General features: G+C 41.4%; 1 protein-coding gene and 1 long non-coding RNA gene across 4 annotated transcripts in view; one reads left to right on the top strand and one right to left on the bottom strand.

Annotated features, from left to right (window-relative positions):
* FRMPD3 (FERM and PDZ domain containing 3) overlaps window positions 1-26,673 on the top strand; it is a 735,664-nt gene that overhangs the window by 698,754 nt on the left and 10,237 nt on the right. For all 3 annotated transcript variants that reach the window (XM_075184613.1, XM_075184611.1, XM_075184612.1), the window contains 2 exons: window positions 2,899-3,043; window positions 24,590-25,456. In XM_075184613.1, the coding sequence (XP_075040714.1) occupies window positions 2,899-3,043; window positions 24,590-25,456 (1,012 nt within the window). The remainder of the gene's footprint in view (window positions 1-2,898; window positions 3,044-24,589; window positions 25,457-26,673) is intronic.
* On the bottom strand, window positions 1,043-25,382 carry LOC142100800 (uncharacterized). The gene is made up of 3 exons (XR_012678914.1): window positions 24,742-25,382; window positions 1,341-1,512; window positions 1,043-1,200 (listed from the first exon to the last, which is right to left on the bottom strand). It is a non-coding gene; the product is annotated as an uncharacterized LOC142100800 (long non-coding RNA).

Here is a 26,673-nt window from a genome sequence, read left to right as displayed (position 1 = left end):
CAAAACTGCATATGGCAACATTAAAGAAGCTGTAAGAACTGCTGGCATTAACTGATTACTCCCTGCCTGTGACAGCAATCTCCCTTATTCTGTACATGCCTGGGTTATGGATATAGTGGAAAGATGGAAGCCACAAAGTAGAGCATCTAAACCTGTCTAAATTTTGCAAACAAAATACATTTGGGCACCACAAACCATAAGACCAAGGTTGATCTTTTAGCCCTAATTCTAAAAGATATGTTTGGTGCAAAGACAACACAGCTCATCACCAAAAGAACACCATACCTACTGTGAAGCATGTTTGAACACTTAACCTGCGGGGTCTGGACCTTGTCGCTTTAAATTACCATTAATGTAAGTCACGCTGACTTCAACCTGAAGTGCCAGAATCCTGTGTGTTTGGAATAAAATCCTGTCAGCATGCTTCTTCCATCGGAGATGTGACGCTTCGGTGTTCAGTTAAGTCTCTTTATATTGTATTCGTTTTTGTCACATTTCGTTTTTTTTTTTGTAGGACTAAAGCCTGTCGGAATTGTCATCATCGTAAATACATACCCAACCCCTTCAAAAAACCTCACTGCTATAATAAAAGCAAAAGATTGTAAAGTGCTACAAAATTTGCTGGCTATATATAAATAAATAATGATGATGATTATGATGATGATGAAAGGTGCATCCACAAATAATTAGTCTAAGGGACGTGCACACTTATTCAATTAGGGTATTGTATTTTTTTATTTTCACTTCATTATCCTTTTAATTGTCTATTTGTACTTCACTTGAATTGCTTTGGTTGCAGTGTTACATTTAAAGTGGAAAATCACAAAGATCTGCAATTTTAATAGCGGTATGTAGACTTTTTATATTCACAATATATACAGTCACTGCCATACCTTGCAATAATCCCCCCCCCCGTTTACTTAGAATACATTCACTTAATTTGAATAAAACCCCACAAAATAAATTTATTGAAACAGAAAGATTTAAACAAAAATTTAATCTTTTTTCAGAATTTATTTTTTTAATAGATTTTTTTTATATTTTTAACAAAGTTTTGAAGGTTTTGTTCAATCAAATCTATGCACTCCAACATATCGCCCAGGCAAACATTTATGATGCTAATTTTTTTAGCACAAGTCATCCAGATATGGGTTCTCTGTTTTTTTATTGTTGAATGAGGGAGTTCCTCATCAGCAGCATCTGTGGAAGAGGAAAACGGAAATATATTAATAATACCAATAATCATTTGTTTTCACTAATTAAACATTCCATAATTGCACACTACATATATCATTTTTGGTGAATGGAGGTTTGTATTTTTTTGGTTTCTTATTTATTACCTTTTGGACTATGCAGTCATCAATTATATAGCTTCAAGTCTGTTCCTGTGCCAAGAATATGCAGAAACCTCTATAAATTGCACACATTTCTTCTATATAATTCATATAGAATGTCATCAGAGTGAGCTTTGCAAATATTTACATTTCTCCAAGATTTGAATTTCCTTTGTTTCTGTAAGAAAATACAGATTGTTTTTGTGTCAAAAAGTGAAAACATAAGGGAATTAAAATCAATTAATGCAAGCATCTATATACTCTCTGAAGTTACACCTACATAAACTTTGGCTTAGCCAACCTCATCTAAGGCCTACAGTGTTATGGCTACATAAAGAAATATGTTTTTCAAATAGAATAAAAACCTACATTTAATTGCCAGATTCAGTCTAGATGCAGTCATAACAACAGCCATTGCCTCCTCCTCCAGATCCTCATTTTGAACAATTGCGGCACCTCCTCATCTGACCTCTCAGGTTTACTTCCGCAATCCAAGATGGTGGCCACCATAAGAAGAGAGAGGACCCATCACCGCTGGAAAGTTGCCTGACAGAGGTGGCCTTGGCTAGCAGCTGATTCCATTCTTAACCAAGTAACCACCTAAGAAGTGCTGAAATGATCCCCCTAGGGAATTTAGCCTAATGCTGTCTGGCCTATGAATGGTTGGCGTGATGGTGTGGGGACCCCATGTTGCCGGTTTCCTCATTTTGCCAATGCCAGCCTAGGCTGACAGCATTGGGGCAGGTTTGTTTTTCTTTGGGTGGGACCCGCTTGCCGTGTTTTTTTCATTTATTTATTTCTCCGGCTAATGGACCATAGGGTATGATACGCTTAAAGCATATTACACACTTTTAATATGTGATATGCTTTAAGCACACTTTACTGAAATGTATGCATTTTGCGTATTAAACAAAGCCACACATAGCTTAACATTTATGCAGCTCTGAAAGCAAGTAAATGTTTGTTGCAATTTATGCTTATGTTTTACGCGTAAATTTCATTCAACTCTACATAAGACCCATGATTGGGTAGGAAAAGCTATCAGCTTTTACTGAACAATGCTTTCATCTTTGTCGTACATTTCAATTTAGGCCTTTCAAAGTTTTTAAAGCAGTCAACTCATTACAGAAAAATGAAAAATGTAATTATTTCTTCAATATAGGCCATTTGGATACAGCATTTATACACTGTGATTGTGTGTTTGTTAAATTATGTGATACTTCAACATGCGATTTTGCTTGAGATTACAATAACTGCACATAAGGCTATGGGGTGAAACTGAACAAATTAGTAAAATGGGCAAAAAATACAGCAATTTTTCTGTAGATAAGCAATATGGAGGAAAGGCCAGCAGAAACATAAGGGTTTATAATGTTATATTTTTAACCATTAACAGTGATACTTGGAAAGACCCCACTTAGGTATAAGTTCAAGTTGGGTAATAAGTTCATCCTCAGGTTATAGACCTTAAAAAATAGTAATTTAGCCATTGTGAGGTAAAATAAAGAGACTGAGAGAGACATATTTTCATTGCTTCTGATATGTATGTGCTCTTCTTTCCCAGTCTCTCGTGTTACTCATGGATTGGCCCGAAGCTACCAGCTTCGCCTGTTTGGTTGCAGGATACTACCGACTGATGGTGGACCCCAAGAAAGGAATATTCTACAGAGCTGCAAGTCACTTGCCTCCACCTCAGATTATCAAGGCAGGTATGACTTCCATCTACTCTATCACATTCCCTCGCCATAAGTAAAACACTATTTAATCGCTAGAAGTAACTCTACAGTTGTGTCCAAATTATTTGGCATTTTATTATTAACATTCACATGTCCAATTGCCAATTTATATAGCTTATCTATAAATTAGTGCTTATATGCCCTTGAAAGAGCAAATAGCATGCCATGAACATACAGCTCACATTTTTGAGATTTAGGCATGTATGCTGACACAAATTACATCTAAAATGGTTTGTATAAGGAATGCTTCCTTTACCCACAGCAAAAAAATGCTCCTTCACAAAATCTAGCAAATTTACTCTTAAATGTATGCAGCAGCATAAAACTTTGCACAGTGAGTGCAAAAGTAGTAGTTTGAAATCCCAATAGGGCTGCACAATTTATCCTTAGTTTGCTGGTCATGTGTTCTGTATTCTATGTGTGTAATGTGTCTTTAGAAGAAAAGAAGTAGGTTTACAATAAACGGTTTGCAGCAGTCACTAGGTGTAATAAGCTTTCATATGTTTGCAAAACCTATATTTTTTGACTGAAAAATGTATACTTTACTTTGCAAGACATTACATTCAAGTGTACTGCATTGCAGCACAGCTGAAACACAATACACTGTCGAACATAAATCAGACATACTTTATAATGCAATACATGACATATGGCATATGAGAATACACCCTGCAGTATACATCAAGTGCTGAACTTTTTATGCATTACTTTAGCAAAAAAACGGTTTCAACAAGCAATGGATGTGAGGGAGGGGTAGGTGAAAGGGGTAAGCGAGGGTGATCACAGGCCTGAAGCTTTATTGATTGACATAAATATAAGGGGAGGGTGCATAAATAAGGCAAGACTATCCAGGATAGTCACAGGCTGATCCACATCAAGAGACTATTCAAAGTAAATAAATAAAGTCCAAGCAGTGTTATGGGGGAAGGGAGGGATAATTACAGGCCCAAGGCTTTATTGAAAAACAGACACATATAGAGAGAAGGGGGATGAGGGGATGTGTTTAGACCACTTCTTACTCAGGGCTGTCCATGATTGAATAGTCTCTTGATGTGGATCAGTGACTATACTGGATAATCATTTTTTCCCTTTTAAAAATGAGGCGATTCCTGGCGTGCCATGAAGTATCCTTAACACAGTTCATAAAGAGCCAGGTCTAATGGATTGCCCCATATTTTTGGGTGCCAGGAAATAGTCCATAAAGTAGTCACTCACATAGTGTTTATATTAGGGGTGTGCACTGGGCCCTTTTAGAGTTTTGTGTTTTGGGTTCTGATTAGCTTGAGGTTTTGGTTTCTGATTTGTTTTGCCAAAACACCTGACGAAAGGTTTTGGTTCTGATTTAGGGTTTTGGGTTCTGATATATTTTTAAAAAAGCATAAAAAGCGCTAAAATCCAGTTTTTTGGCTTTTTTACACTACTACGCTATTATTAACCTCAATAACATTCAATAAAAATCATTTCCACTAATTTCCAGTCTATTCTGAATACCTCACACCTCACAATATTGTTTTTAGTCCAAAATGTTGCACCGAGGTAGCTTTCTGGACTGCGTAGTGGTACCGGGACCACAATACCTCCTCCAACTGGTCTCAATTCCACTGCACATATGGCTGCTCCTCCATCCTCTGCAGCATATAGAGGGTGGAGTTCTAGCGTGTCAATACCTCTTGTTTTCGATCATGACAGTGCATTTTAATTATTTTTGGATTTGGCCCCAACACTGAATGTAGTTTAATATCTGATACGCAGCTATCTGGACTGCGTAGTGGAGTGGCCCCGGTACCCAATTTGGTACCGGGGCCACAATACCTTCTCCAACTGGTCTCAATTCCACTGCACATATGGCTGCTCCTACCTCCTCCAACTGGTCTGAATTCCACTGCACAGATGGCGGACACCGGATGCACGTCTAACACCAACATAGCTGTTGAACGTAGTAATAGAAAAGGCAGTTCCTCTTTTTTGGGACTGCACAAACAATGAACGTAGTAATAGAAATGGCAGTTCCTCTTTTTTTGGGACTGCACAAACAATGAACGTAGTAATAGAAATGGCAGTTCCTCTTTTTTGGAACTACAGAAACAATGAACGTAGTAATAGAAATGGCAGTTCCTCTTTTTTGCAACTACAGAAACAATGAACGTAGTAATAGAAATGACAGTTCCTATTTTTTGGACTGCAGAAACAGTGAACGTAGTAATATAGATTGTAGTTCCTATTTTTTGGGACTGCAGAAACAGTGAACCTAGTAATATAGATTGCAGTTCCTATTTTTCGGACTGCTTAAACAGTGAACGTAGTAATATAGATTGCAGTTCCTATTTTTTGGACTGCTTAAACAGTGAACGTAGTAATATAGATTGCAGTTCCTATTTTTTGGACTGCTTAAACAGTGAACGTAGTAATATAGATTGCAGTTCCTATTTTTTGGACTGCTTAAACAGTGAACGTAGTAATATAGATTGCAGTTCCTATTTTTTGGACTGCTTAAACAGTGAACGTAGTAATATAGATTGCAGTTCCTATTTTTTGGGACTGCAGAAACAGTGAACGTAGTAATATAGATTGCAGTTCCTATTTTTTGGACTGCTTAAACAGTTAACGTAGTAATATAGACTGCAGTTCCTATTTTTTGCTTAAACAGTGAACGTTGAAATATAGATTGCAGTTCCTATTTTTTGGACTGCTGAAACAGTGAACGTAGTAATATAGATTTCAGTTCCTATTTTTTGGACTGCTTAAACAGTGAACGTAGAAATATAGATTGCAGTTCCTATTTTTTGGACTGCTGAAACAGTGAACGTAGTAATATAGATTGCAGTTCCTATTTTTTGGACTGCAGAAACAGTGAACGTAGGTATTGCAGTACTAATATTTCAGGACTGCAATAATATATTGCTCTAGAATTTTTTTATAGTTTTTAAATTATTTTTTAATATTTTTTTTAAAAAATGTTTGTATAATTTTTTATTTTTTTTGGAGTTTTTAATAATTAGACAATTACTATGGACTTAGCACAAAAATGCACAGGACTAAAGCACCACTGGACTCAGCAGGACAGACACTGGCCAAAGCACCACTGGACTCAGCAGGACAGAGCACAGGACAAAAGGACCACTGGATTCAGCAAGGACAGAGCACTGGACACAAGCATAAAGCACCACTGGACTCAGCAAGGACAGAGCACTGGACACAAGCATAAAGCACAACTGGACTGATCGCGCAGGAGCACCACTACCCTACAACCTCCCTCTACCCTGATCACAGCCCAAATGAAAATGGCGGCCGCTAGCGGGAAATTTATGCAATCCGAGTCTCGTGAGATCTGACGCGAGACTTGGACGTCAGAGCCTCAGTTTCTTTCTTTGGCGCCGGAAATACTCGAACAGTGCTCGGATCCCGTCGGATCCGCACTGTTCGGATGGGCTCGGATTAGCGGAATCCGAGCCCGCTCATCCTTAGTTTATATCTACACAGGTGCTGGGAGTGCTTGAAAGTCCTGAGGGGCAAAACCCCTGAATAGACATCCATGCCAGGTATATGTGTCTGTTAGTGAGCTCTATGGAGGCCTTCTCCCAGACAATCTTGCTGTAGGAGCAGGGATCTCTGGAATATACTCCATTATATCCTTAGCTTTGATGAGCTTGTGGATAGTCTTTGGTTTCTACAAGTCTGATTTAACTCCCTCCAGATGGTGCTCCATTACAAATTTGACCACATACAGGTAGAATGAAGGAAATGAATACCGCACCAGTTGAACCTTATATCTTCAATATACATGATATATCTCAAATTAAGGGATAATACCCATTGTTACAAAATTACACTAGGAGTGGTGCTCCCACACATCTAAAGCGTAATATGAACGTAAATGTGGGGGAAGGGAAGGGAAGAGATGTGTACTTAGGGCACTGTTATGAACTTGCTGTCACACGCTGCTCATTTGGCTTCCACAGACAAAGACTGAGACACTCACAGGTGTCTCATTAACAGACTTCAAACCTCCAAGTTCTGATCTGCACAGGTGCAGACTGATTACCTGTCTACTTCTAATTAAGATTCCTATTGGTTCCTGCGTTGGCTCCAGACTTGAAAAGGCACTTCCTTCCTTTCCTCTGGGCCTGTTGATCATGTTACCAGTCTGATTAGGTTCCTACCTACTCTGTTAGCTCTCACCTGGATCGTCAGTGCCTTGCTGTGTTGCTGTTAAAGACCATACAGATAAAACTGCAACTGTCTCTGCTGTGTACTACTCCACAGACTATTCAGCTCATGCTGCAACTATCTCTGCTGTATGACACTCCACAGGTTGTATCATCAAGCTGCTTGTGTTGCTCTTAAAGACCATACAGATAAAACTGTAACTGTCTCTGCTGTGTACTACTCCACAGACTATTCAGCTCATGCTGCAACTATCTCTGCTGTATGACACTCCACAGGTCGTATCATCAAGCTGCTTGTTGTTCTTTTCTCTGGCTGAACTGTTCATGTATTATTGAAAGCATTAAGGCATTATTTGGTTCCTGATTGCTGCCGCATCTATTGTGCATATACTGCTACCTGGACAGTTAATCTCTCCTCTGATGTGGGCTGCTCAACTGTGATACCATATACCTGCTGCCTTATTCTTTCCACCTTATTGCTGGACTGTGCATTCAAAACCAAATCTAATTATATGCTGATTGTTCATATTGCATATGATATTGCCGGTGGCTCCGCCCACCTTGTACTACGCTCCTAGTGTGTATATATATACATATCTCAAGACTTTCCTGTATATTCATCCAGTCATCATTAAACCGCTGATTGTACTTTTATCCTGCATCTGGCATCTATTGAACCTCAGGCTATCATTACCACTTACCAGTGTATTACCATATTCTCACTCCCTGTGGATCTGTTCCCACAACATCTATGAACAGATCCAGAGTCCAGAATACCAAACCGTGACACTTGCGCTTAGAATTGCCCTTATGCAAGATGGCCGGGACTGTCTCATGAAGATTCCATCTTGGATCTCATTTCCTGTGTTGGCCTAGAAAAGGCACTTCCTGTTTTGAAGCCATTGCTTGAATTTTGTGCTTGTATCTGAACTTGATGCTTCCACAGAACCTTGCTCCCTCTTGTGATTTGGAATACAATTGCTTGATATTTCTACCAGACCTTTATCTGTCTTGACACTGTGGATTCCACTTGTTGGATACTTGAGATATATATATCAAGATAAATCCTGTTTACTACATAACTACCTGGCTGTTGTGCAGGGCCATCTTAACAACATTATGGGCCCCCGGGCAAAGCAGTGCGCCAGGCCCCATATATATATATATATATATATATATATATATATATATATATATATATATATATATATATATATATATATATATATATATATATATATATATATATATATATATTGTATAGAGATATAGATATAGCTATATAGAGATAGATGTACTTGCTCAGTGACCCTTGAAGGTTTTTTTTTGCAGGATTATTTATTCTAATTAAGAGCCCTGCCTATGGGGCCCCCGGGCACCTGCCCATTGTGCCCAATGTAAAAGATGGCCCTGCTATTGGGTTCCGTCCGTGGTACCAGAAGTGTGACAGGCACTCAAGGATCAGAATAAAATATAATATATACTTAATTGATATGCATTAAAACAATAGTCTATATATCTTTAACAACATTAGCGAATTGTTAAATCTTGAATATAGTATGAAAAAACAAAAAATGAAGAATGACTGTTAAAACTAGCAGATAAATACTGCTAGAAGCACCGTAAGCTCTGGTTGGATTTAGTACATATAACTGTCAACTAACATTGTCACTGGAAACACAAAAAATTATGTATCAAATGTCATCAAAGTTTAACGAATAGATCCTGCCGGTATATTTAACTGGAAAATATTGACGACTCTAATACAAGTAGCGTATAATATGGTAGTAATATTTCATTTTCTCTACATAACAGGGTAGAAAAATTGTTGGTTAACCAGTGAATCTGTTTATGCCTGCGTATACAGATTTTCGCCAGTAAGGGGAGTATAATACCGGATATAATGATCCTCAACTCTAATAAGTAACCCGGATAACTTTGTTGCTCGGTTTTAATCATCCTTAATAGTGTCAGAGAATATGCAATCAATAGTGTTCGCCTAATAGGGATTAGATTTGAAAATAATAGATTGTTATCCCTTGGTTAAATATCCACTTAAAATCACTGATTTTATCTGTATGTTAGGCCTAGAAACGGAGAAAGCCTATGGCGAGTATTGACGCCAACGCACGTTGCTAAACTAAGATTTGTCAAGGAAACCCGATGCAGCCTTCCTGATAGCTATTTAAGGCAGAAAACCCGCCCAACTGTGACATCATCCACAATGACATTGTTAGTGACGAAAATCAGGATCCTTTGGTTAATGTGACTTAGAACCAATAATAATATGGAATGAACCCTTTCTTTAATGTTCAATTCAGATGACAGGTAAAGGTAAATGATGTCTCATAAAAAAAAATATTGTTTAATTAATGAAATAGATAATCACGTAGTCCAAATAAATAAACCACAGTTATTCGACCAGTAGATCCCAATGGGAAAATATTCAACCATGCAATTAATACAGGGATGACCATAATGCTGCACTCATTCTTATTTATCACAAAAAGAAAAAATCCACAGGTAATAGGGTGGCATATATTCAGTGCAAAAAATGTATCTACCATAGTATTAGTCACTGAAACGTAGGAGTCCATAAAGTTGCATATATCCCAAATTATATACTTTATTGGGAAAATCTTTAACATGCCTATCTACTAATATGAGCAACATTGTAATATGATTAGACTTCTGATGGAATAGGCATATCAGTATATTGAAACTAAAGAGAGGTATCCTTGACTAAATTTTTTTTTGTATAAGTTATTTGCTTGATCAATATCCGTGTATATCTTATTAAGATCTATAATACAGGTATAGCATGATCCAATTCTCAGATCTAATATATGACCTCCACAAGATTATCCAAAATGTGAATGGTGAGATGTGTGTAAGCAAAAAATACAGTCTGTAAGTGAATGATTGCGGCCCAAATCAGACATAGTGTTAAAAAAAACCCTATTAAAAATCCACTGTCAATTACAATATCTATGGCATAAATAATTAGAGTTCTGATTGAGAGTTAATAAGAAGCCCCACTATGTGGAGATAGTGGAAAAAAATAAAAGGTACACATTTGTATATTCTATAAGGATGTATGCCTTACATTGTCAATGAGGGTGACAGATAGTAATATTTGTGTGGGACATTAACATTAAGTGCACTGTGAACCTGTTATGAGGGGACATGCTGATCAAAGATAGACCATAAAATTATTGATGGGCAGCTTGGTGGTTAAGTGGTTAGCATTTCTGCCTTACAGCACTGAGGTCATGAGTTCAATTCCCAACCATGGCCTTATCTGTGAGAAGTGTTTATGTTCTCCCCGTGTTTGCGTTGGTTTCCTCCGGGTGCTCCGGTTTCCTCCCATAATCCAAAAACATAGGTTAATTGACTGCTAACAAAATTGACACTAGTTTGTCTGTGTGTGTATGTTATGGAATTTAGACTGTAAGCCCCAATGGGGCAGGGACTGATGTGAGTGAGCTCTCGGAGCAGCGCTGCGGAATTAGTGGCGCTATATAAATAAATTATAATAATTGTAATCATTGAGGCCTCGTGGTGTCAAATTGTCCATGAAAAATTATTTTTGATTCTCTTTTTAGAAGTTCCTGATTGAGGTCTCCCCCTTTAAGACCTAATTTGATTTGTTCCATAGCAAACGCTTGGAGATCATGTGAGTTACCCTCATGACATTTCAAAAAGTGTCTGGCCACTGTCATTAGTGATTTAAACTTGTCTGCATCTCTTTTGGCACGCTTGATGTTTCCCACATGTTCTAAAATCCTTCTCTTGAACGGTCTGCTTCTCATGCCCACATAGTGTAAGTCACATGGGGAGGTCAGGCAGTAAATGACATTCGGAGAATTACAGTTCAGAAAACCATCTATTTTCTATGTTTTATGGAAACGGTCCTTATATTCCTTAGTTTGGGCCATAAATTTACATGCCGGGCAATTGCCACATTTAAAGATTACTTTGTTAAGTGCATTATTCACCTGTTCACTATTATAACCTTTCTCGAGAAATTGAATTTCCATCTCCCTTGCTTGGGAATCAAACTCTTTTTCTTTAGAACAGTTCCTTCTGATTCGTTGAAATTGACCCAATGGTATTCCCTTTATCTAGTTCTCATGGTGGTGACTATCTGCCCTGATGTAAGAGTTACTATCTGTTGGTTTTCTATATGTTTTTCTCAACAATCTTTCTTCTTCAACATATATTCTCTCTTGGGACAGTGTGAGATCTACATGTGTTACAGTCTATTTGGATCTGTATATACGCTATGTCTCCTGCACCTTCTGTTAGGGGCAATTACTGCTTTTTATTATTTTAATAAATTTGTTTTTAAGTAACGCACCTAGATTGAGTTCTCTTAAGCTATATTTGCCCTGAAAGAATGACATAAGAGGAGATACAAGACCTTCTGGTGTATGAATTCCACTTGAGATGTGATCCACTTGTATTATCTGAGATTGATGTAAGCATACTACCAATAGAGGTTTTGATGGAACCTATGGTGATTGAGTCTATATCTGTTTCTTTCACTTAAAGAATTTTTTGGGGTGTTTGCGACCTTCCCCCACTTTGTGAAGTATCTTTTTTTGGATACTCTCAGTTGTATATATCAATACGTACTTCACTATTATATGTATCTTTTTCTCCCAGCTGACTCTCCTACTTGAGGACTACATAATGGTAAAGAGGAGAAAGAGAAAAAGAACTACAAAGAGTGACATTTTTTTGGATTAGTGAACTGTTGTTGGAACTTTTTATATGACATTTATCTAGCGCTTATTTCCTTCCTATTTGCTTGCTATTGATTATTCAGGAGGGTGGTGTTCCTGTTGTTGTGATTTGGGCTGCTGTGATATAATTTTGATGTGCTCTGGGAAATATCTTTGTAGCCACATTTAAAGAAACCCACAGGTCTCCCTGATGTTATAATCTTAGGGGATAAATTGCTATGCACAATACAGTCCCTAAGGTTTCTAGATATACACCATATCATGGATACTCTGTCCTCCAAAATACAGTCAAGATCATCATCAGATTTAAGGACTCCCCAGTGTTTCTCAAAGATATTAGTTATCTGCTGCCATTCTGTGCAAAAGGTGCCAATCATTCGTATCTTGGTGTCATTATTCTTCATTTTGGAAGGTGGGTGAATGAGAGTCTCTATATTTCTTTTACTTTCAGAGACTTCAGCCCTTCAAATAACACGTTCACTGTTTCATCTGCCTCTCAGCCTGTCTTTCAGCTCTTTAGTTCTTTGAGTAAATACATGTCCATCAGAACAATTTCGCTTCATCCGAAGTAAATTCCCCTTTGGGTATGCCCCGGATTACAGCCGGAAAATGTGAGCTGGTGGAGTGCAGCAAGCTATTCGTGGCTGTTTTCTTACAGTAAACGTCTGTGCTCAGATGGCCTTCTTGTGTTCTATAGATTGTCAAATCAAGAAAATGAATCCTGCTGTCATAAATCTCAGAGGTCAATTTCAAGTTGAGGTCATTGGTGTTGAGAGTTATAGTAAACTCCTGGAAGAGAGTTTCCTCCCCCCCCAAAGGATGAATATATCATCTATTTATCTGAGCCACATATGAATGTGGTCAGTATGCAGTGTATTGGTTTCAGTGAAGACTCTCTCCCTCTCCCACCACCCCAGGAAAAGGTTGGCATATGTGGGCGCACATGCACTGCCCATAGCAGTCCCTCTGACCTACAGGTAAAATTTTTCCTCAAAGACAAAGTAATTTTTTAATAGTACAAACTTCAGTAATGTTATGATAAAATTATCCTTATAGGATATACAAATGTGTACCTTTTGTTTTTTTCCATTATCTCCCCATAGTGGGGCTTCTTATTAACTCTCAATCAGCACTCTAATTATTTATGCCATAGATATTGTAATTGACAGTGGATTTTAGTAGGGTTTTTTTTAACACTGTCTGATTTGGGCCGCAATCATTCACTTACAGACTGTATTTTTTGCTTACACACATCTCACCATTCACATTTTGGATAATCTTGTGGAGGTCATATATTAGATCTGAGAATTGGATCATGCTATACCTGTATTATAGATCTTAATAAGATATACACGGATATTGATCAAGCAAATAACTTATACAAAAAAAAATTTAGTCAAGGATACCTCCCTTTAGTTTCAATATACTGATATGCCTATTCCATCAGAAGTCTAATCATATTACAATGTTGCTCATATTAGTAGATAGGCATGTTAAAGATTTTCCCAATAAAGTATATAATTTGGGATATATGCAACCGTATGGACTTCTACATTTCAGTGACTAATACTATGGTAGATACATTTTTTGCACTGAATATATGCCACCCTATTACCTGTGGAATTTTACTTTTTGTGATAAATAAGAATGAGTGCAGCATTATGGTCATCCCTGTATTAATTGTATGGTTGAATATTTTCCCATTGAGATCTACTGGTCGAATAACTGTGATTTATTTATTTGGACTTCATGATTATCTATTTCATTAATAAAACAATATATTTATATACCTTTACCTGTCATCTGAATCGAACACTAAGAAAGGGTTCATTCCCTATTTTTATTGGTTCTAAGTCACATTAACCAAAGGATCCTGATTTTCGTCACTAACAACGTCATTGTGGATGATGTCACAGTTGGGCGGGTTTTCTGCCTTAAATAGCTAGCAGGAAGGCTGTATCGGGTTGCCTTGACAAAGCTTAGTTTAGCGAAACGCGCGTTGGGATCAATACGTGCCATAGGCTCTCTCAGTTTCTAGGCCTAACATACAGATAAAAAAAGCGATTTTTAAGTGGATATTTAACCAAGGGATAACAATCTATTATTTTCAAATCTAATCCCTATTAGGCGAATACTACTGATCGCATACTCTCTGACACTATTAAGGAGGATTAAAACCGAGCAACAAAGTTATCGGGGTTACTGATTAGAGTTGAGGATCATTATACCCGGTATTATACTCCCCTTACTGGAAAAAAATCTGTATATGTAGGCATAAACAGATTCACTGGTGAACCAACAATATTGCTACCCTGTTATATAGAGAAAATTTAAAACTAATACCATATTATACGCTATTTGGACTTGGTAGTCAATATTTTCCGTTGATATATACCGGCAGGATATAATGGGTAAACTTTTATGACATTTGATCCATACATTTTTGTTTTTCCAGTGACTATATTAGTTGACAGTTGTACTGAATCCAACAAGAGCTTACGGCGCTTCTAGCAGTATTTATCTGCTAGTTTTAACAGTCATTCTTCATTTTTTGGGTTTTCATACTATATTCAAGTTTTAACAATTCGCTAATGTTGTTTAAGATCTATAGACTATTGTTTTAATGCATATCAATAAAGTATTATTATATATTTTATTTTGGTCCTTGAGTGCCCTAAGTACACATTTTTTCACTTCCCTCCACATTTACTTTCACATACAGGTAAAACCAGGGAGTGGTCCAGTTGTAAGGGATGAAGCTGTCCCATTTGTCCCAGACAAGGCTGGAGGAAAAAACAATACCTGGAGTTCCCAGCAGAGCTGTTCTTTCTTTCTTTCAAACAGGGTCTTGTAGATACAGTTACAAATGAAGAGAGGGTGCAGCTAGGTGGCGATATTGGGTTACAAATGAAGAGAGGGTGCAGCTAGGTGGGGATATTGGGGATAACAACTTTAAGGGTCTCCTTGTACATAACTTCCCACTTTATTATGTCCATTGTGGAAGCCACAGATGAAGCAAAACACTGTCCATGTAATTGCTTTTCAGAGTGCAACCAAAGGTAGCCACACCTGGGCCGTGTACTGCAGAACAGAAAGGATCTCATTGCACAGTACCAGTGCTTTTCCTTTGATGGTAGGGTCTCTGAACACCACAGTCCAATTTTCTAACAGTCAACAGTCTTTCTTCCCACCAGTTCAGGGCCATGCCCTCTCCACCATACCAGACTCCCATCTTGATGAAGTCTGACTTCATTGGGAAGGGTGATGCAGTAGAAGTTTACAGATGCCACTGCCCGAAGGGAATTGCCTCTGACTTTCAGCAATTGACCTTCGCCCCTGAAGCTTAACTGAAGTTCTCGCAGGTCTGGACGAGTGCTGTAACCGAATGCTAATCCACACAGAAGAAAATGATGTCATCCATGTAGAGCAAGCATTTGTGCTCTTGTCAGTCGAGACCTGGTGCACTGATCCCTCTGATCCCTGTATTCAAACCTGAGGACCGCAACCTGCGACTCCTGGCAGCAAAGCCCATTCCGCCTTGCGGCAGTTCTTGGTGAATACTGGGGAGATCGTTAGACTCTGCACCTCAGGTAAGCCAGCGCTAATGAAGATTAGTAGTGTATCCAGTAATCCGTTACAGTTTGCTCTGCTGGAGCATTTAGTGGGAAGAATGGACAAACAGGAGGCAAGCCAAGAGCAACTTTTAAAAACTCCTCCAGAGCTTATCTACCCGGCTGGACGTTGTTCAGAACACTTTAGTGGCCGCCGGACCTCCTGCACCTCCCAATTGCGGATACCTAGTCTGCCTAAGTTTGATGGAGACTCTAAACTTTGCAGAGGATTCTTGAACCAATGCTCCATTCAATTTGAACTGTTACCCGGGAATTTTCCTTCTGAGAAGGCTAAGGTGGCCTATGTGATTTCGCTGCTGTCTGGTCAAGCCTTGGGCGTCCCCGTTGTGGGAGAGAAATTATCCCATCCTGCATAACCTTTCCACCTTCCTGTCTACCTTCAAGAAGATCTTTAATGAACCAGGAAGTGTCTCCAACGCAGCTACCGGGTTATTGCGTCTTCACCAAGGCAACCAGTCTGTGAATCAGTATGCGGTTCACTTCAAAACTATGGCCTCTGAGCTGCGTTGGAACGACGAGGCTCTTGTGGCCACATTCTGGCAGGGTCTTTCCGATCAGATTAAAGATGAGCTGGTGTCCCAAGAACTCCCTACATCTCTCAACAATCTCATCTCTCTCTGCGTTAAGATTGACTTACGTTTCAAGGAGCGTAATTCCAACAGGGAACAATCTCGACTTAGTATGATCCGTTTGGCTCCTAACTTCCAGACACCTGTTCTTCCTCTCGAGGAACCGATGCAATTGGGGAGGACCCGCCTGTCGGCCGAAGAAAGGGAAAGATTCCGAAACAAGTTATGTTTATATTGTGGAGAGAATGGTCATCTTCTGAACTCTTGTCCCAAACGTCCGGAAAACGACAGGGCCTAACGTGTTCGGGAACTGTGTCGTTAGGCCTCCTTATTCCGTCTCCCTCAGTTCCTTATAGTAATGATTGTGTCACCATTCCCATTTCTTTACAGTCTGGACGATATTCTTTTTCTCAGTTCGCACTCCTTGACTCCGGAGCTGCTGGGAATTTAATTTCTGCTGCCTTGGTAAAGCAATTCTCCATCCCCACGCAAGCTTTAGAACAACCTATCTCCCTTTTAGCCATCGATGGGGGAAGAATTCCTGCAGGATGCCTCTTTTTACGCACCACTCCTCTTCGTCTTCAGATTGGAGTACTTCATCAGGAGAGTATCTCCTTCTTCGTAATCCATAAATCTACCAATCCTGTTATCCTTGGACTTCCGTGGCTTCGTCTCCATTCCCCTAAGGTGGACTGGCAGTCTGGCCATATCTTATCCTGGGGATAACATTGTTTTAATCATTGCCTATCAAATGTAGTTCCCAAGGAGGATCCCAAATGCCACAGGAGGTTACCCTTGGCACTCCTTCCTGAACCCTACCAAATCTTTTCCGATGTCTTTTGTGAACAGGAGGCCACGAAACTCCCTCCACATAGAATTTGGGACTGTAACATAGATCTCATTCCCAAGGCTCTCTCCAACTCTACTGCCCCTTATATCTCTAACCTCCTCTCCATTCACACTCCTGCCCGCTCCCTGCGCTCGTCCAACGACCGCCGCCTCTTCTCCACTCTTATCACCTCTTCCCACTCCAGAATCCAAGACTTTTCCCGTGCAGCCCCCCTTCTCTGGAACGACTTCCCTCGTTCCATCCGTCTCTCTCCTACTCTGTGCTCCTTCAAACGTGCACTCAAAACTCACCTCTTCCTCAAAGCCTACCAGCCATCTACTTAACCCCCATCTCCTCCCTTTAGCTCGTCCTCCCTTCTCTTCTCTTGCCTCAACTGGCTCCTCTTGTGCCTGGTCTGTTTACCCTCCCTTAGGATGTAAGCTCGTATGAGCAGGGCCCCCTCCCCTCCTGTCTCCATACCTGTTCTTCTGCTCCGTCTTTACTGCATATGACTGGCCGGAGTTTCTGAAGTATTGGTACTTTTTGTTCATTGTTCTGTATGGTTTCACCCTGTATAATGTACTGTTAGTACTGTGTGCGGCGCTGTGGATACCTTGTGGCGCCTAACAAATAAATGATAATAATAATAATTCCCAGCAAACCAGTACCCCGAGGCAGAGTGTATCCACTTTCCGTTCCCGAATCCAAGGCCATGGAGGCCTACGTCCAAGATAATATGGGAAAAGGCTTTATCCGAAAATCCTCCTCTCCTGCTGGGGCAGGATTTTTCTTCGTGAAAAAGAAAGACTGGGGCCTCCGCCCTTGTATTGACTATCGAGGCCTAAATGCCATTACCATAAAAAATCGGTACCCCTTACCACTAATCTCAGAATTATTTAATCGTATAAAGGGGGCTACCATCTTTTTTAAATTGGACCTCAGAGGAGCCTATAACCTTGTGCGCATTAAGGAGGGGGATGAGTGGAAGACAGCCTTCAACACTTGGGACGGTCACTTTGAATACTTGGTCATGCCTTTTGGGTTGTGCAATGCCCCGGCTGTTTTTCAAGGTTTCATGAATGAACTCTTTCAAGACCTATTATACCAATGTGTGGTCGTCTACCTAGATAATATCCTCATCTTCTCCCAAGACTTAGTATCACATCGCAAACATGTCTTGGAGGTTCTGACTCATATTAGAAAGAATCATCTATATTGTAAATTAGAAAAATGTATCTTTGAACAGAGACAAGTTCCTTTCTTAGGTTATATCATCTCCGGCACTGGATTGCAAATGGATCCTACCAAGTTAAAAGCCATACTAGATTGGCCTCAACCCTCGGGCCTTAAAGCTACACAAGGGTTCTCCAATTACTACCGCCAGTTCATTAAAGGATACTCTACCTTGGTGGCACCCATCACTGCCTTAACCCGTAAGTCTGCGGATGCCAAAGTATGGTCTGTAGAGGCCACCCAAGCCTTTGCTACCTTAAAATCTCTCTTTTCCTCAGAACGTATCCTCCAACAACCTGACTGTTCTCGCCCTTTCATTCTAGAGGTGGACGCATCCTCCGTAGATACGGGAGCAGTACTCTCTCAACGAGATTCTACCGGTAAACTACGTCCGTGCGGATTTTTTTCCCGTCTCCTTCTACCTGCTGAAAAGAACTACAGTATCGGTGACAAGGAGCTCCTGGCCATCAAATTGGCTCTTGCTATATTTACGTACTGCACGCTGCCTAAATCCTCGACAAGCAAGATGGTCCTTATTTTTCTCCCGATTTGACTTCAACATTTCCTTCCGTTCTGGATCTAAAAATATCAAGGCAGATGCTCTATCTCGCTTATTTGATCCTGCTGACTCTGAACCCTTGGAGGAGAATAAATTCATTCTGGCCCCTAGTCGAATTTTGGCAGCAACACATATCAAAAAAAGCTGTCCTGCAGGCAAGACTTCATTTCTGCACCTCTTCGCGTCAAACTCCTATGATGGGCTCATCGTTCTCTCTTCTCAGGTCATGCTGGCATTTGCAAGACTTGGGCCCTGTTATCTCGCAATTACTGGTGGCCTTCCATATGGGAAGATGTAAGGAGGTTTGTTTCTTCGTGTTCCATATGTGCCCAACACAAGACAGCCAGAAGGAGGCCTTATGGTCATTTGCTTCCATTACCAGTTCCTGAATACCCGTGGTCACAAATCTCCATGGATTTCATTACGGACCTACCCCCCTCCAAGTCTTGTACTGTGATCCTAGTGGAAAACTGCCCACTTCATTCCACTGAGAGGTCTTCCATCTTCCTCCTCGTTAGCTGATATCTTCATTAAAGAGATATTCCGCCTTCATGGTTGTCCTCATCACATTGTCTCCGATCGAGGATCTCAGTTTATATCCAAGTTTTGGAGATCCTTTTGTCACAAATCTGGAATCAAGCTTGATTTTTCTTCTGCATATCACCCCAGTCTAATGGCCTCACAGAAAGAACCAAACAGGAATTGGAGAAATGTTTAAGAATATTCATTTCTGCCAATCAAGACAACTGGGTGGATCTCCTTCCATGGGCTGAGTTTGCCCATAATAACCATTTCCACGAGGCTCTCTCTAATTCTCCTTTTTTCATTCTCTATGGCTGTCATCCTAGATTACCCACATTTTCCCAAATTTCTGCTTCTGAAGTCCCAGCAGTGGACTTATTATTTCGTAAGTTCTCGCATATCTGGGAACAAACCAAATCAAGTCTCAGAAAAGCCATCACTCTTTCTAAGGAAGCCTTCGATAAAAGGAGAAGAGACGGTCCTAATTTCTCCATCGGTGATAAAGTTTGGCTATCTACACAGAACATTCGTCTAATAGTTCTCAGCAATAAATTTGCTCCCAGGTTCATTGGTCCTTTTAGCCTCTCTGAGATCATCAATCCAGTAGCTTTCAGACTAAGCTTACCATGTTCTCTACATATTCCAGATGTTTTTCATGTGTCATTGCTGAAACCAGTGGCTACTAACAAGTTTGTCACCCCTCCTAGGGCTCCTCCTTCTTATTATTCAGAATCAGGGTGAATATGAAGTAAAACAAATCCTGGACTCCCGTAAAAACAGAGGTGCCATACAATTCCTAGTAGACCGGAAATTATATTGTCCCGAGGAACGCTCCTGGGTAAGAGCAGTCGACATTCATGCCCCCGTCTACTCAAACTCTTTCATAAAAGATTTCCCTGTAAACCTGTGTAGGTGTCCGGAGTCTATCTTTAAGGTAGGGGGTACTGTTACGAATACTTACCCCTCCGCGTTCCCCCGCTGCTCCGTCGGACCCAGAAGCCGCACTTCTGGGTTTGGCGGTCACATGATCGCTACCTAGGGCGGTCACATGATCGCTACCTAGGGCAGTGAATTCAAAATTGGACACAGTATTAAAACATAGCTCTGACACTTGGTGAGTGTCTGAGCAACTTACCAGCTCCTGCTTCCTGTGTCCTCCTTGTTCCTGCTTCCTGTGTGTTTGACCTCCTGTGTACCGACCCGGCTTGCTGACCCTTCTGGATTCCATTTCTCCTGTGTACCGACCTGGCTTGCTGACCTTCCTGATTGCCTGAGCTCCTGACCTGGATTGTCTCACGCTCCTCTCTATACGTTTATCTACCATTCCTGTGTAACGACCTGGCTAGTTGACCACGCATCTGTTCTGGTGACCCGTGTACCGACGCGGTTTGATTGACTCTGAGATTGCCTCCTGATTCTGTCTGCATTGCCTGCCTGTGTACCTACCCGGCCTGTCCGACTATTCTCATCTTGCTCCTATTCCGCTGTACTAAATCTTGGGGCAAACTTGAGGTCCGGGACCTGCGACTCCTGGCAGCAAAGCCCATCCCGCCTTGCGGCGGTTCTTGGTGAATACCGGGGAGACCGTTAGACTCCGCACCTCAGGTAAGCCAGAGCTAATCAAGATTAATGTGTATCCAGTAATCCATTACAGCCTGATCTTTTCCCAACTTGTTGGGACAGGAGCGCAAAAGGTGACCTTTGGTTCCACAATATAGGCAGAGGCCTAAGGTGCGTCTCCTAGCTCTCTCTTCCTGGGAGAGGCGATAGGCGCCTAGTTGCATAGGTTCCGCAGCTTCCATATTAGAAGGAGGCACAGAAAGGAATGTATTGGGAGTGGGTGCTTCCTTCTCAGCTCTTCTTTCCTTCAGGCGTCTATCAATTTTGATTGTGAGCTGCATAAGTCCCTCCAGGGAAGTAGGTGAAGGGTACTGTAGCAGGGACTCCTTTATTTGCTCTGATAACCCCAAACGGAACTGGCTGCGTAAAGCTGGGTCATTTCAGTCACTGTCAGTGGACCAGCGCCGGAAATTCGGCAGTGTATTCTTCTGCAGAACGTCGGCCTTGTTTTAGGGACCTGAGGTGGGCCTCAGTGGAAGCTACCCGATCCGGGTCATCATACAGGAGGGCTAGGGCTTCGAAAAAAGAATCCACAGACCTCAGCGATGACTGTCGGAAGGCAAGCTGAAGGCCCAGCACTGCGGGTCCCCCTGAAGCAACGAAATCACTATACCCACTCTTTGTGGTTCAGAGCCGGAGGAGCGGGGTCGGAGACAGAAGTAAAGTTTACAACTCTCCTTAAAGTTATAAAAGAGACTTCTGTCCCCAGAGAATCGATCCGGCTAGTTCAGCTTGGACTCCACGGCAGGAGCTGACGGGTTTTGAAGGACTTGGACTTGCGCAGCTCTGGTGGCCTCTTCCTGAGCAGACAGGCGTTGAACCAGATTCTGGACCACTTGTGAGATGGATTGGATCTGACCTGCCAGAACTTGGGCTGGAGAAAGGTTCGCCCCATTATCATCCATGGAAGCAAATTCTCCAAAGATTATGGCCGGTTATAATGTCGGGAACCCCTCCAGCCAGTACAACAACACCCAGAGTCTGCTCTGACAGTCTGATATTCACTGAATACCCTAGTGGTGGGGACAGACTTGGACGCAGACTAACAGAGGGTCGTGTGATGTGTACCAGCGGTGGAGAACCCAGGAGCAGAGGGTTGTGGCAGACAGCATATCCAAAGAACAGGCCGAGGTCAGGGGTCACTTGCTAGATAGAATCATCAGAAAACACGCCAGGGGTCAGGGTCAAGAGCAAATCAACAGTATCAGAGGTTCAAGCCAGAAGGTCAAGGGCACAGGCAAAAAGACAAGTTCAAGGTACAGGCAGGGGTCATACACGGCAAACGGAGGTCCAAAGGTTAACACCAACAGCACAACAGCAGGCAGCAACACAGAAGTCTGGAAGCTATAACCGGCAGGGGGGCTAAGCGACGGCCGGGACGCAGGTGAGAGAGTCACGGCGGTTCCCGTAACAGTATTACCCAGTATTGTTTAATTAATGTTTGTTCCCAATTATAAAGCAATACGGAATTTGCTGGCGCTATAAAAATAAATGTTGTTGATGATGATAATGATCCTTATGCTTGTCCCATAGATTGTAAGCTTGCGAGCAGGGCCCTCTTACCTCTCTGTATGTATTACCCAGTATTAGTTTATTACTATTTGTTCCCAACTGTGAAGCGCTACGGAATCTGCTGGCACTATATAAATAAATGATGATGATTGGTGCTGGCCAAGGTGTGGAGGTGTAGAGTTTAACGAGTTCCTCGGAGTTCATTAAGAACTGCCGTAAATCGACATAGGCTTAGCCGCTGAGAACTTGCAGGTTACAGTCCTCTGGCCTGCTTTTAGATGTAACACTGTGGTGGCGAAGGCTTGAGAAGATTGGCAAAGCCAAGACAAGACAACGAGCTGGATATTGGTGCACAAGTGGTCAACGTAGTATGAAATCAGGATTCAATATGAGAAACAAACCGAGCCAGGAACTGGTACACAAATGTTCAGCGTAGTACAATATCAGGATTCAATGGCAGAGTCAAACCAATCCAGGAACTGGTACTCAAACTGCCAGCTTAAATGATAGGATTCAGAGGGAAGATCACAGGGAAGTTCAAGGGCCTAGGCACAATTTACAGGAACAGGGACATCAGACAACTGAGTGAAGATTTTGCTCTTGCACTGCTGTAGTGCGAGAATGAGTTTATATAACTGCAGTCATGAGATGTGCCGATACCCGGAAACGCAAAGCACCTGAACTGACAGCGGGGCAACCAGATAAAGCTGAAGCGAGGAGAGGTAAGCAATCATGACCTAAACAGAAAAAGACTTTAGTTTGGCAAAACAAGACCACAACTTTATTGCGAATAATAGTGGGGTGGATCCTACACATTCACCACAACAACTACCAAATGGGGGGCACCAATGTCCTCCTAGCACCTGGCTTCATCAAGGCCCTACTCTCACCTTCTGTGGCATCACTCATAACCCATAACAACCCCTTGCATATCATAGTATAGACATTTGTGGCTACCCACAGTCCTCTTCCACTACTTTGCATAATAAAATAGGAAATAATAGAGCATAATTGGTCTATGGACTTAAAAACTTTCACTATTGAAGGATGATGTTAGAAGCCTCTGGACTTGCAAATAGCCATCATTCAGAACACGGGAGAGAAAAAAGCACTATGGAGGAAGTGTCTGGGGGGCCATGGCTGCCAGGACTGCCCTTCCCTCTGTGCATTAAGAGTCTATGCCAAGTTAAATGACCAAACACCTACTGGGCAGAACCAATGCACTAAGAACAGCTCATAATGGGAGTAGATGGGTGGATGTTTAGCTCTCCAACAAAATTGGCCTGGGCTGCTCATCCCTTTCCTTGAGAGGGGAGGGTTGGAGGGGCTGAAAAATATCAGGGGAAGTAGACAACCTTGCCAAAGCCCTCCAGGGGTTCCCAGCCATGTTACATAGAGCTGGCCTTCAGTTTCCTTTAAAAGTTATAGACAACACTTGATCTCCATCAGCTCAAAGTCCTTCTTGTGGAATAGAAATACCTGTGCTCCCCTCTGTACAGCAACAAATACCCTTTTTATTTCATTAAGTAATCTTGCACTACAAAATGTAATTTTCTTTATGCACTACTTTGCAAAACTGAGCCTACCCCACACTACACCATCACTCTGCAAATTTCTGCACTTTGCCAAACACCTCCATCTTGTGCTAAAAAAAACATGTGCATTGCCAGAAATCTAGGCACACTTAGTGCTAACTTTGAATTGATTTATGCCTGTAATCTGTTGTTTTTATATTTGTTGTTTGAATCTCCCTGATAAAAGGGACCTTTGGGTTCTATAATATTCTAATATGGAAGCACATATTTTAACAGTCAGGTCTTCTTATTCTTTTAAAGATTACACATGGTTGTTCCATTATATTAGCAAAACAAAATAAAATCCAATATCATATATTTAGTAACAAAAAAAAATAGTACAATGATACCATCCATTCCAATAAAGTATTCTGCTTTTTGTTAAGGGACATTATTCACCAGTGATTTGTTGTACAGATTACACAATTTATAGCCCTACTACATAGTATTTTTTATCTTCTGCAAATATTCCTCCATGTGTAGAGCTTAATTATCTTCCAAAAATTAAATCTGCAAAAAGCAATAAATTCACTTTTATGTATTTCTCCTTTTTAGATCACATCAGTCTGCCCACAGTGTCACGCATGTCAACTTCTATTAAAGCATCATCACCTTCCAGCATATCATCAGTCTTCTCCCACCCAAAGGGCCCAACTTCTACTCCCAATAACCCATCAGAGAACCAGGAGCCTATCGGTTTCTGCTACCTCAATCTGCGGAACAAGGAGGGTAGAGATGTCAACCAGAATCTTGTCACGGAGGAAACAAGACCACGAACAAAGTCTGACCCCACACCCAAGGGGTCATCCAGTCAACATGGTACGGTTGGGACCAAGGATCCGCCCGAGGTCAGCAGGTCCCGTTCCTTCACTATGGATTCCCAGGTGAAACTGAGTACCCAGTTCTATTGTGACTCCTGCAAGGCAAAAATGAAGAGCCGATTAGAAGGAGGTGGTGCGGATGTGAAGTGCATTTACCCATGTGGTTCCTCCACCTGTAGGGACAATATGGTGGATCTCATATCTTTGCCACCTCCTGAACATGTGCAAGGGAAAAAGGATGAAGAGCATGAGGATGAAGGAGAGCATGGGGCAGATGAGAGGGAGGTAGGGGAGACTGTAACTATTTTGCCTTCCGCAGCACCCCCTCCACCAGGATTTGAGGACAACAGTTCAGACGAGGAAGAACCAAAGCAGATTGATGGAAAGAGCCAGAACAAGGGAAGGGAAGAGAAACAAGTCAGTGTGATACCAGCCAGTGGATATGAGGACTTACCAGTCACTTTAATTGACAATGTCCAGACAAGGACAGTCAGAGACCATGCAAAGGAACTTGATGATGCTCTGGTTTCCACTCTACAAGCTTTGGAAGCTCTTGCTGCCTCTGAGGATTTCCCAAGCCCAACATCCCAGCCCACAACAGGTAACATAAGGCACCCTATATGTTGTAACTGCTATTTTTACTTGTAGTGTCATTATCACAGTTTAATATTGTATGAGAAGGTTAAATGTTCATTTCTGTAACTCAGTGTCTCAACAATATATCCCAGGTTGCAAAGCTACCTATTATACTGACTATAATATGTTTTTCATGCAAAGTGGTTATCAACCTTACAGACCTTATAACTACAGACTTAAGTATGATCCAAGATGCACAGGTCTAAGGAGTTTCCAGATAAGTTTTTTTACTCACTATAGACCACCAGAAGGACATTTATATTTCTAGACAATGATTTTTTTTTACTAGAATTTGGACCACCATGTCTAAAAATACTGAACGACAATTAAAGATAAATACATCCTGTCATAACCCATACTCTGCTGCCATTACCCTTCTCAATAAAATATTTACCAGAGCTCTCACAGGGACTGCAGTAGGATGCCCTTATTGATCATGTCTGTAGGTAGGTAGGTATGTCCAGTATGTATATATCTGTCACAGATTTAGGGTATTTGCTTACTGATTTTTGCACTACTCACCCAAGAGGTGCGGAGTCTAACGTGTTCCTGGTTTTCACCAGGGACCCCTGCAAGGAAGTGTGGTCTTAGCTGCGGGAACACGCAGGTCGCGGTCCTCCAAGGGAGTAATCAGTGAAGCAGTAGATGAAAGCGGTGTCGTACAGGCCCAGTCCAAACCGTGAATTCAGGAGATGTCCAAGGGAAAGTTCAAAGCCGTAGTCAGGGTAGCCGGGTCGAGGTCAGAAGCACAGGAGGAAGAGTCAAATATCAAGCCGAGGTCAAGTTCACAGGGAGCACAGAACAGGGGTAGTAAGTAACAAGCCGGGTAATACACAGGAAGCGCTGGAAACGGTACACAGGAACGCTGGAGCTAGGATGAGACCTAATACTCTGGCACTCTCTATGTGCCAGAGTGAGGCTTTTATACAGGTGCAGTCCAATCACTGGCGGTGGTGACGCTAAACACCACAGCCGGAGTTACTAGGAAGCGTTCCGTTGCCTAGCAACGGAACGCGCGACCGCTGACCCGGAAGTACGCTCGGTTGCCTGGCAACCGAGCGATCTGTCACAGAAGCAGACGTCCGTCCCTGTGCGGCAGGCATAGCACGGAGACGGCGTCTGACAGTACCTCCTGCCCTACTTTGTTGGATAGATCTTTGTTTGAGGAACTGTTTCAATAAC

The sequence above is a fragment of the Mixophyes fleayi genome, chromosome 9 (assembly GCF_038048845.1).
Source record: "Mixophyes fleayi isolate aMixFle1 chromosome 9, aMixFle1.hap1, whole genome shotgun sequence".
NCBI classification, from domain to species: Eukaryota; Metazoa; Chordata; class Amphibia; order Anura; family Limnodynastidae; genus Mixophyes; species Mixophyes fleayi.
Note: the sequence above shows the minus strand (reverse complement) of the source record. Positions and strands in the feature narration are given on the sequence as shown.